The 12,389-nt window shown below is 38.1% G+C and overlaps 1 protein-coding gene across 8 annotated transcripts in view; it reads right to left on the bottom strand.

Annotated features, from left to right (window-relative positions):
- The window catches only part of LOC141428185 (phosphatase and actin regulator 2), a 63,387-nt gene that overhangs the window by 42,147 nt on the left and 8,851 nt on the right, over positions 1-12,389 (bottom strand). Inside the window, exon 1 of one of the 8 annotated variants that reach the window (XM_074088010.1) lies at positions 11,358-11,566. The exons of 5 other annotated variants lie outside the window; for them this stretch is intronic. In XM_074088010.1, the coding sequence (XP_073944111.1) occupies positions 11,358-11,406 (49 nt within the window). In that variant the 5' untranslated portion in view covers positions 11,407-11,566. Of the gene's footprint in view, positions 1-3,277; positions 3,599-8,742; positions 8,945-11,357; positions 11,567-12,389 lie in introns of those variants that run through there. 2 more of the 8 variants (XM_074088008.1, XM_074088007.1) reach the window with 2 other exon arrangements.

Here is a 12,389-nt window from a genome sequence, read left to right as displayed (position 1 = left end):
TAACCCTTACCTAATTTTTGTCACGTCCAAAAAAAAACTAATTCTCTATTTGAGATCACTTTATTTGCTTTGAGTAAAGATAGTTAATTACATTACTTAGGCAGATAACTGGGATGCAACAAAAACCTTATCTGGCATCCTAATACTCGTACAAATAAAGGCTAGTAAAATTCGCGTGTTGATTTTACATATTATTTGAATGCGGCTATTTTAATTCTATCTCTACCTCCAATAATAGGTAGTAGGGGCAACAGGTCGTCGTAGGATATAATGTACCGGTTAAGCACTAGAGCACAACGTAATCAGAACTGTTATACTTAAAATTAACATTTAATTAGAACATGATCAAATTGCTAATTTTGGAACGTCATAAATTCCATTAAGATAGTGAAAGTATCCGACGAGGGAGCTCTAGATAAAACAAGCCGTAAGTTATGAATGGTGGAAAATCGTATTTTCACTTTCGCGTGGTTAACTAGCATGGTGTTAACGTGGGAAAAGAGTATACGAAGACAAGCAAATACTACGATACAAATTATGGACTGCAACTAATGGACTTTTTATGACTCTATTATTATTTAATGTCATCATTGCTTTAACTATGACGTAAAATGTAATGATCTAAATGGACGTATGAACGAAGCGAGTTATATGTCCAATATGAAATCATCAAGATAGTAATTTTTGTCCAGATCTAATACAGCAAAAACAACATGATGTTACAAAAATACAATACTGGAAAAATACCCCCAAAACGAAAAGGGTTAAATTGTCCATTGAAAAGCGTCCGTTAACAAATGAAAACCATAGTAAAGTACTACGTACTACGATAAACCGAAAAAAAAATTTGTAAAAACAATATCATTGATTTGCAATCCTATGATAATGCTACATGATTATCTTTTGATTAAAGTGGTCAACGTCAATCTGGGGCACAGTAGTGCCACCGCCAAGTCGAGTGCAAAACAAACTGCCATAACAATGGTTTCTCGAACCATCTCGGCGTATTATATGGCGTATGTATAGGCTTCTGCACATAAAGAGTAAAGTGGGGCAGACAATAGCGAAAGAATATTCAGTTCTGTGTATGTCGTGATTTAATAAACTTCGAAAACCACTAAGGCTCGCTGAAGATTGATGGTCTATTTCTATAAAATAAAAACTTTCGCTTCAAATACTATATTTTGAAGCCTTCTTGGTAAATTGTCATGCAATGAGCGTATAAACAGTTCACTAGCAACGGCCTTTACCTACAATTGACCTTAACATAAGCTGCTTTTAGCATGACTACAAGTCAAACTTAAGGTCGATCAGTTATCCGCTAAATCGCGGAGCAGATGTTGACTTTTTTTTAGTTTATATAGTTATTCCTGTTTTTCATAAAGTATAATGATCGTGATTATAATTAAATCAATCTAATTTATGAATCACTGTTTGTTTTCAGAACGTTTTATGGTATTTATTTATTACAATATGTTGTTGTATTGTTTTATGGTATTTATGGTTTTATGGTTCCATAGTCCTGTGGCCTAGCGTGGGTATCAGCCGCCCAGGGCGGAAGAAAATTGTGCCGCTCTCTTGTTTAGGTTTTAAAAAACTATAGTACCATACACAATGTCAAAACATTATTGTACCATTCAATTAAAAGGGGATCCCCGATTTAGTCTCAGTCAAAGAGGAAGGAGAATCTTTGGTCTCAGTACAAGTCATGGAAAGTGCTCATTCTAAACAGTCCGAATCGTAGGTGGCAAAAAATTGTGAAATATATTATTATCTAGATATTATTCAGTATTATTTACTATGTTTTCGTTTTGATAGTCGTAAAGCTAACGTTATAGTTTCGCCATGTCCGTCCGGTCCGTCCGTTCGCATCGCACCTTAGCTTAGGAATAATTAGTACTAGAAAGCTGAATTTTTGCATAGCTTTATGTACATATATTATTATATTACATTAACCACGCCGACAAAGTGGACGAATTTTTTTTTTTTGAAAAAATTATGACGGTACCTCGGCTATAGCTTGGTTTACTAGACTTAACATTACAACTTTTCGCGCAGTCGAGGAAACTGAATCACGTTCCAGGGTGGAACCTTTATGTTACAAGTTACAATTGTCATGTTGACATCGCGTACATTTGCCAAAGAAATCATAGTGAAATGGATAATGAAAAGGTTCCACCCTGGTATTTGATTCAGTTTTCTTGACTGTACTTGGCATAAACCAGACAGGTCCCACTACATATTATATGTAAGTCTTTGCGTAGAAGATTTTAATAGGTACACATATAGTCACGCGAGGGCTAAGGTTTATGATCATGTAAGGCTGGTAGCACACATGCGGGGTCGCGGTCGCGACTACCTACCACTATCTACCACTCCTTCAGGGCACAGAATGATGTCATGGTTGTAATTTACCAACACGTCAGGGGTATTTAATTTAACGACGCACTCGTTTTGTGTTGGAATTTGTTAAACGAATGTTGATGAACCCAAGATTCGGAAATAAATATGTGCTTTCAAAGTCAACCTTGTTTGCGTCGTCAGCCAAGTATTTTCGAAGCATGTTAAATGCGAATTTTATTTTTCTTTCGTTACAGTGTCGGAGCGGATGTCAAAAAAACTTCACGAATTCCAAAATTACATGTAAAATTTTCTGTAAAATTTTGATTTCGACGCAAAATTTACTTTTTTGTTGACTGTACAAAACATGGTAAAACTCAGAATTTAGTTTCGATATTTAAGAAAATATTCAAAGAAAGAATAATACATTCCATCTACATAAACAAGGTCACCTTTTTACATGGTAATTTTCACACGTTGCAACGCCAAATTCTTAAACCTATCTTAATATAAGGCAGCTACATATTATTGAGTCATGAGTGAGACACGAACAGATAACATTGTTTACTCTTACAGTATCCATTATCATGTACGTACTTAGTAGATAGAATAAATCTAGAATATAATTAGAATATAATATAATAAAATTCTAGAACAGGAGACGAATTTCAAACTAGGGTAAGTACGCGGTAGTTATTAATTATATTTTAACAAATTAAAATCGTCAACCGGGCGATCTATCTGTTCTGTTACAAAATAATTAAGCACTGAGCACACAGAGTCCTAATTTATTAGCGTATGACGTTAGTGCGCCAGGCGTTTATATTGTGTGTACTGGTAGTAGAGGCCAAATGTCATGCATGAGCCTTTGGTTTCGCAAGGCTATTGTTAGGAATGTGACTGGGCGTGTAAAGCAAGGGAAGGGAAGGGGACTGACCGGCAACAGCAGCGACTTCCTTCGCCCCGACGTGTAAGAAATCTGTAAGGGACAGGGAGCTGGCGATCAGCTGCCTGCGCTCTTGAAAATCGAGCTGGTCGAGGCTGCCAGCTCTGTTCCCGCGCACCACCTGGGCTGGCGCGCTGAGTGACATGTCAACTATGCGCAGTCATTTCAAAATACATCTTGAGTGTTGAATCAACACAACAACACTGGTAACACAAAACAAAGCCACACGCGGGAGCCGGCGTTAATAGTCACGACGCTCTCATGCCTGCGTCGCGAGGGACGCGCATCGGCGAACTGGCGGCCGGACCGCAGCGCCGGCGCGGGGCAGAGTGGGGCCCCGCCTGCCTGCCGCACGCTCCTGCATGTTGCAATGCATCGCTTGTTTGACGGTTGACTCGCTTGCCTCGCCGGTCTGTGGCAGGCGACTTGGCGAGCCTCTATACGTCACGATAATACACCGATGCAGCCGGTGCTTCGTTTTGCTTCATTTGCGGGCTATTCGAAATAGAGTAGGTTCTGAATGGTAGTTTTACTGTAACAATTACTATGTCGCGATCGCGTGTTGGTATCAAGATATAACTTATGAGACAAAACTATATGATGCTGTTCAAGTTCTCTGTGCCACAGGTAGATACAGAACATAACGTATATTTGATGTTGGACAGGTACAGGGGCGCGGCTGACCGCCCGTCGGTGCATGTGCAGCGGCCGGCGCGCGGCGCGGCGTGCGTGAATAGCGCCGCACCGCGCCCGCCCGACGGGCAGCCACTAAGGGGCAGGTGTAGGTATATTATTAACAACAACCCTACACAGCCAAGCCTGTACAGACCAGAATCCCGCGTTATGCGTACATTTTCTTCGGGCAATTCGCCTATTCATACAGGTACTACTTGAAACGTTTTAGACCTAGGCGATGCATGCGACACGAATAGTGTCATGGCTACACCTAAGCCAACAATGTGTTATCACCACTGTGATCACGATTCTGGCCGAGGGCGTTAGATAGTACCTCTGGTCCGTACAAATTTACACGTTGATGACCAAATAAATAGTAGTTGAAATGCTAGCTACGAAAATCAGAAATGGTTTTGAACAAGTTTTATTTAACTTGCAACGTTAGAATGTATTTAGGTGTATGTACGTAAGGTCAAGGACTTCAATCCATGTCAAAGTCAAAGTCAAAATATCTTTATTCAATTTAGGCTATAACAAGCACTTTATGAATGTCAAAAAAAAACTACCACCGGTTCGGAAAACCTCTGTTAAGAAGAATCCGGCAAGAAACTCAACGATGAGCCACCATGGAACCTTTTCAAAGGAAAACTCATTACGATTTTCCTTGTTAATTAATGCGATGTCGCTATGACCGTTTACTGTGAAATGGTTCCATAGTGGTTCATGAATTAAAGTTCTTGACCGTACGAGTAAGTTTTAATTTCGATTTCAAACTTTTGCAAACCAATTTTGGACCTTTTTTCTGATACCGATAGAGCTGAATTTTACATCGCTTATGTAAGTTTAGTGACAATACAATAATCAGCCCCCTATTCAATAAAAGTTACAAGCGCTCAGTTCTACATAATTGACACTTTTTGTATGAGAAACTTAACAATTATGTAAAATTGTAGCACTCGTGACTTTTATTAAATAGGGCCTGGTTGTGAAATTCTGCTGGTTCAGCCAGGTTGGTCGCTGCAGGACGGGACTCTTAATGAAATGACATCGACTTGAAACTTGGTAAGTACAGATATTTAGTCTGTATGACAGACAATACAGGTAAAACTCAACCAAAAGAGCTTGTATTAATGTTTTAAACAAAAACACATCAAATTGGTACTGTTTACACGACAACGGCAAAAAAACCGGCCAAGAGCGAGTCGGACACGCCCGAAATAGGGTTCCGTAGCCATTACGAAAAAATTAAGCAATATTTTTCTAAGGTTTTCGTATTTTATACGGAATCTTCCATTATAGTTTTCCTTGAAAGTTTGATACGAGTATACTTACTACCATCCTGAATTTTTTCAAATTTTTCCACCCACCGGTTTAGATTTTAGAAGGGGGGGGATGTTATTTTTATTTTTTATTGTACCATTTTGTCGGCATAGTTTACAATAGTTTACATATATATCCGTGCATAATTACAGCTTTCTAGCATTGATAGTCCCTGCGCAAAGCCGCGGACGGACAGACAGACAGATAGACAGACAGACATGGCGAAACTATAAGGGTTCCGTTTTTGCCATTTTGGCGCCGGAACTCTAAAAAGGAAGGGATATGATTTTAGCAGCCTATCTATATAGTTTTAGAATACAACAGACAGAACAGACAGAAGTTACAATTCATATTAAACAATTTATAAGCCAGTCAACCATACCACTATCTTCATGATATCTACACACTGTGGAAATAAATCTAATTCCTAATGATAAGAGGTAAAACACTACAGCAAGTTATATATCATTATATTTTAGTTGTTTTATGGCATTCAATGGCAGTGAGTGGCTAATGCTCTACCTACTTAAATTTATGTCTCAGTTATTCATTCAATCATCTCTTCAACCGTCATAAAAATAGACTAGAATAACAATGAATACTGAAAATATATTTTTTTTTCTTTGACCAATCATGTAATTAGAAGTAAATAATTTAATATGCATATAATAGAATTAAATAAAGCCGAATGTGGGCAATCAGGAGAAAAAATCCGTGTAGTTTTGAAAATTGGTACAGTTATACCTTGCAGTATCCAGATGAACATACTAAAAGTCCTCAAGGGTGGGGGGTGTGCTAAGGGTGTAAGGGGGGTTGAAGGTACCCTTTTTTAAGAATTTTGCTCATATGTCGAATATTTGTACGAATATCATTATGATTGCTTGGGAAAAAAGTTTTTACGTAAAATGTCCCATAAATTTGGTCATATTCATTTTTGCTCTACGATCAATACTTTAGGAGATACAGGGTGTTTAAGTTAACAAGGAGATAAATAAATACACAATTTAAGAAATTAGTAACGAAGTAAGTAGGTTTTAAAAATTTATTTCCAAATAAAAAAAGGAAATTATTTCATCTTTATTGTTATTCATCGTTTTCTACATCGACATTACCATCTTCTCCTTCTATGACATCTACAGGTACACCTTTTGTACATGAGCCCAAGCAGCCGAAACATACTAGACTGCATTAAATATCGGCTTTTCGATTTTGACATCCATATTTTCCAGTGCAACTTTCTTTTGCAGCGACAAAAAATGTAAGCCATTACGATGTCAGAAGCATGAGCATCAGTGGTGGTAATTGGCTCGAGGGTTCCATCAGCTCCTCGTTTCCAGCCCCACATTTCAGGAGACATTTCGTTACCCAGCCACTCTCGTACTTAGTGGAATACTTAATCATTCAAAATAATATTATAACCTACCTAACCCAAAGTACATCAAATCGAATTAATAACAATAATGTTTGGTTTTTAAGATAAATTACATTATATCAAATGAAAATTAGATCAATTGTTGAATTATATCAAATGTTGTTATATCCTTCGTTACGCATCGCTGGAATAACATGTAGACTATTTTTGTCTCAATATTTCCACGGGATAGGGATAAAATTTTGAAATAACAACCAGTGGGCTTAGAGTCATGAAATTTAGCATGGTTGTTTTGAATGCAATGTCAATGAAAACGATTTCGGGAATTCCCAAGGAACTTTTTCTTCACGCTAGAATGGTGCACGGATTTCGATGAAATTTGAAATCTAGATAGTCTTGAAATTGGCACTGGAACTTAAATTCAACTGCTGCATCATTTACGCGTGCGAAACTGCGCGTGCGAAACAAAACTTGTGAGTGATTTTTTGCTGAGCGGGAGAGAGAAGAGGTCAAGGGAAATTTTGACTTACAAAAAGCGAGTATCAATCGATGGCTGTTAAGATCAAGCTGAGTAGAGTGCGCACGATAATTCGTCAAAAACATCGTTTCTCCTGATTTTGCTGTGGCTTCTGATTTGATAGGAAATGCTCTTTTTCAACAATGACCTTCATAGCAACAAAATTTATATCAACAAACGTTTTCGTTGCTTAGCTCGCTCATCGCTTTTTGTTAACTCCAGCACCAAGTCCAAAGTTTTCTCTCGTCTCTCCCGCCTACTAAAGGGTCAGCAAAATATCTCGCATTACAGTACACAAGTGGCTGGGTAACGAAAGCCTCCTGAAATGTGGGGTTGGAAGCGAGGAGCTGATGGAACCCTCGAGCTACTGATCCTCCAGCTCCTATGGCATCGTAGTTACCTAAATTTTTTGTCGCTGCAAAAGTGCTTGCACTGGAAAATATGGATGTTAAAATTGAAAAGCCGGTATTAAATGCAGTGTTTCGGCTGCTTGGGCTCATCTACAAACGGCGTTCCTGTGGATGTCATAGAAGGAGAAGACTTTAATGTCCATGTAGAAAACGAGGAGTAACATAATGAAGATGAACTAATTTGCTTTTTTTCTATTTTTAAATATAATGTAAAAACCTACTTCGTTATTCATTTCTGACATCGTCTATTTTTTATCTCCTTGTTAACTTAAACAACCTGTATCTCCTAAAGTATTGATCGTAGAGCAAAAATTAATATGACTTATTTTGTAGGAAATTTTATGTAGAAACTTTTGTCTGAAGTAATCATAATGCTATTCGTACAAATATTCGAAATATGAGCAAGAATCTAAAAAAGGTACCTTCAACCCCCCTTACACCCTTAGCACACCCCCCACCCTTGAGGACTTTTAGTAAGTTCATCTGGATACTGCAAGGTATAACTGTACCAATTTTCAAAAGTACACGGATTTTTTCCCCTGATTTTTTTAATTTTCTCACTCTAATAAGAAATGTCCAACTTGGCTATATGCAATGCCAGAAAGTATGTGAATTGACATATATGTTTCAAGAAATTATTTTTATTCCATATTACTTAAGATTTACCTTGTCACAATATATTTTTGTGTTTTATCAACTCAAAGGTTAACTGGTAGAGATCCCTTAAAGTCCGTCTTTGTACAAGTATCTCAAAATTTGACAATTGTGTTTTGTTTCTTTTCTTTTGTAGAATAGAGTTTACTTACATACATACATATATTTCGGAAATAAATAATGAATAAAATGCTTTGGCATATTGTTCTTGTGATAGTTTCAAGAAAAGCGAAAGCAACAACTGTGACGTATCGAAACTCTGACACCGTAATAAACGTTCTAAAAGGCATGAATAAGTAAAGCGAATTCTACAGGCTTTCTACTATCACAAAACTTGCAAACTATTTCTTATCTACCATGTGAAAATAAACACGAAATTGTTCAGTTACGGTGAAAACAGTTTGTTTACAGTATTTACAATGATTGAGATGACATTATAATAAGGTGATAAAATGATATAGCTACACTAGCCATTCTTTGGGCGCTTATTCATAAACGTGACACTTACAGGATACTTGGTCTTTATCTAAAATTCCAGAGTCACTTCTAGTGTCATCATCAATGGGTCGATGTCTCGTTTTAGAGTTGACGACTAGGTCATCCATATCAGACACGGCACTGTTAACACAACACGATGATCCACTCAGCCGAACATTTTTACACACAACATTAGCAACTATGAAAGTAATGCCCAAACAGAATGAAACGTGAATTATAACTAAAATATTACAATAACCAGTACAGTCTTGATAGATTAGATAGCGAGTGATAATACTTCAGTGTTGCTTATCAAATTGTTTTCTGTGCAATGCCTGTGTTCCGTTAGTTTGTTTGGCAATCACCTCTTAAATACAAGGGCAAATCAACAATCGTTTAGTTAGACGAAAGTAAGTACTGTAGGTACGTCATTATCTAGCTGGGTACTCTAGCAATGGTAGGTGCTTGGTTTAGGCAAGTGGTTGATGATAAGTAGCTAATATTAGTACTAAATATTGTAATTTTGTCTTATTTGATTGATCGAGATCAGTACAGGCAGACCGTTGCCTTATGAAATCCCGGCCTACGGTTTTGATTCCTTCGCATTAATTTTTATTTCCAAGATCTGAGTGAATATATAGGCTGTTGGTGAACCCCAGTGAACTACATCTTCGGCCTCATCTGCAGCACAGGCGCAACATAGGGGTCAATCGCTGGTCAGTTTTAAATAGACCTAATAACAAAATAAATAAAATTAAGTGTGGTAGCTGCCTATATTTCTGTTAGATACTCCAGTAGATGGGTACTTAAAAATTTACTTGATTTTTACCAGTTTTGGATTCAATATACACAGGTTTGAGGAATATGTCATCATCACGTGACAGATGATACGAGTAAGTGACTATGACAATTGAAATACATTGCTAATGACGTCGGTTAACTAGCACAGGTAAAATAAGACTTAATACGACGGTTTGGCGGCAAAACATGTACATCAATGAAACTTTGTTTATAACTTTTATCTTGTTTTTTTTTGATGGATTTCGCGCTGTCATCGTTCATCCACCATTACGTCCCATATTCCGTTTTCTAGATTTTTTTTACCGTACAACGGCAAAACCTACTAGACACTGGCAAAATTGTCCTCCAATGGACAGCGCCATATTTTTCTAAAAAAACAATAACTTTTATCTTGGCACTAGAAATGAGGATCTGCCGAGTCCTACCAAAATTTAGGCGTCGTACCCCCTCCTAGGGGGTATGGGCAGGGGCCAACGTTTAAAAAATTCAAATTTTACAAACTAGGCAAGTAAGGTGTCATTTTCTATGTATTTTTTGCTCTGAATCGAATGAGACTATACCCATACTCGTAGGATCAATATTTTGCGAGGTACGAAGGGTTTTTAATGAAAACCTCTTATGTATATATAAAAAAAAGATAAAGTTATAAACAAAGTTTCATTGATGTACATATTTTGCCGCCAAAATATACTATTTTTCCTGTGCTTAACTTAAAGATACTAAGTCCGGTTTCATTTTAGCTACAAATTTTTCGTCAACTTGTAATAATTCATCAGCACTGGTCAGCTGTTAACGAGCTGTTAGCTGTCACCTGTCCCGTTTATGATATGAAATAGGGGTCTGTCTATGTAGTGCAAATATTTCTAATATAATTTTCTTCTTTAGGTACCTACTTGACTTCCGATAATTTTGATCAAATTTAAGGATCGAATTGCCTTCCTTGGTAGGTATACGGTTTAACTGTTAGTTTTAGTAGGTACTGTTCGATCGGGGGCAAATATTTCGAAAAGTGAATCAATCAATGCTCGTAACCGTATCTTAAACTTTTGCGTATTAAAAAACTAAATATACTTATAGGTTTAAAATTAGTTGAAATTGCCTTCATATCATAAGCATTAAAAATTTAAGCAGTTACGGTCTAATTAAATGCTCGAATGGTCGTGCACCGCATTATCGTGGATGAATGAGCCGCCTGCCACAGTGAGATTAAGCGTGTAGCCTTTATTTATAAATAGACACTATTTTGCCCTAGAAAATAATCGAACCATGCACAGCAAGCTTAAAGCTTGCGTAGCGTGTAATACACGCGACCAAGCTTAAATTCAAGGGTTAAACCGTATACGCAGTAAATATATTTTTGAAATTGGATCCTTCTAATACATTTCAACAGAAATGTCTTCTATAAATAGCTCTATATTTATTTATGAGTTCCAAAACCTGGACACCAGGAAATAGCTAAGGCATTATCAACGTTACATGCTGTAAACACAGAAACGCTACAATATTGATTTGCAAAACTCTTACTAGGGACACCCCGACAAACTGACGCCACTACTAATCGAATTAACCAGATTAAGGAGCAAGGATTTTTTAATAACCTGCTCGTTGTTACATTACGTTGCAGACTGCAACAATGAACCGTAGGAGGGGTTTTAATTTATTTACTGCGATGTCACCGCTTTAGTTTTTATTTATGATAAAAGTTAAGGAGGGACCATAATAACAAGACGATAAAATGAAGAGACGAAATTAAATGTGATGGGATGATTCGTTCATGCTTGAACCTAATCACTAGATCTAAAACCACAACGACAACAACACATGAGAAACGGAGGGCACGCTCACCTCTAGCGTAAATGGGGAAATCGCCGTCGGAACGGCTGTGGGTGAGCATGGGTCCGTAGCACCGCCACGGCGGTCGGTCACGCGGCGCCCGCGAGCCCTCCACGGCGCCGCTCACCTACACCAGCCCATCAGCACATAAGCTCGGCACGGAGCCTACATCCACGAAGCACCCGCGACGAGGCGTCTAGCTCACGGAGCTAGCGTCAACTCGCCGAACGCGGCGCCACAGGGGCGAGGACCGACGGAGGCTGCGCGGCGCATCTCGACGCACCCCTCACCCTTTATAAACGCAGCCCGGTAGCTCCTCACCGCGGACTATCATCCGGCCACCTACACCGGAGAGTGTATCTACCTACTCTACACTAACGTAATCCACTATAACAACACTTGACCGTGCCCCAATGATACTGACTGATTTAAGTATAGATACGACACGTATAGCTAACTTTATGCATCTAATTGTTATGTCGTGATACATTTTAAACGCAAACGTGGCAACGTGGCAAACGTTTTGAAATGGTATCTATTTTGTTCCAAACTTATGCTAAGCAAGCAACGCAATTAGAGGTTTCGTGCCAATGTTATAAAGACTTTAGATCGCCTATGCATAATAGTGAGGCGTGTCGTCTTTATTTAGTAGACGGGACGGGATACTGAATAAGTAACAAAAGTTGTACCTATTCTCTGGGGACTTATAGTTAACTAGATATTTGGGAGTAACCAAACTTGTTTTCTTTGAATAGGCTAAAAAATACATGCGCTTAAAAATCTAAAAAAAAACAGCGTTTTGAACCCTAGAGTTTTGTCGAAAAAGACATAATTTCGTGTGTAACCCAGACATAACATGTTAACACGTTCGACCCCGGCAAGGATCCACTAATCTCTTACGCTCGCTATGCCTACGCATATCCTACAGCAGTCACTTCTATGCCAGTGACATGTAATACGTGGCACAGACGTAACACATTCCGGTGCCAGTATCACAACGTTTGTGATCAAAAATTCTTACTCCTATGCGCCGGTGACACGCAT

Source organism: Choristoneura fumiferana, chromosome 5 (genome assembly GCF_025370935.1).
Source record: "Choristoneura fumiferana chromosome 5, NRCan_CFum_1, whole genome shotgun sequence".
Lineage (NCBI taxonomy): Eukaryota > Metazoa > Arthropoda > Insecta > Lepidoptera > Tortricidae > Choristoneura > Choristoneura fumiferana.
This window is presented reverse-complemented; position numbering and strand designations above follow the sequence as displayed.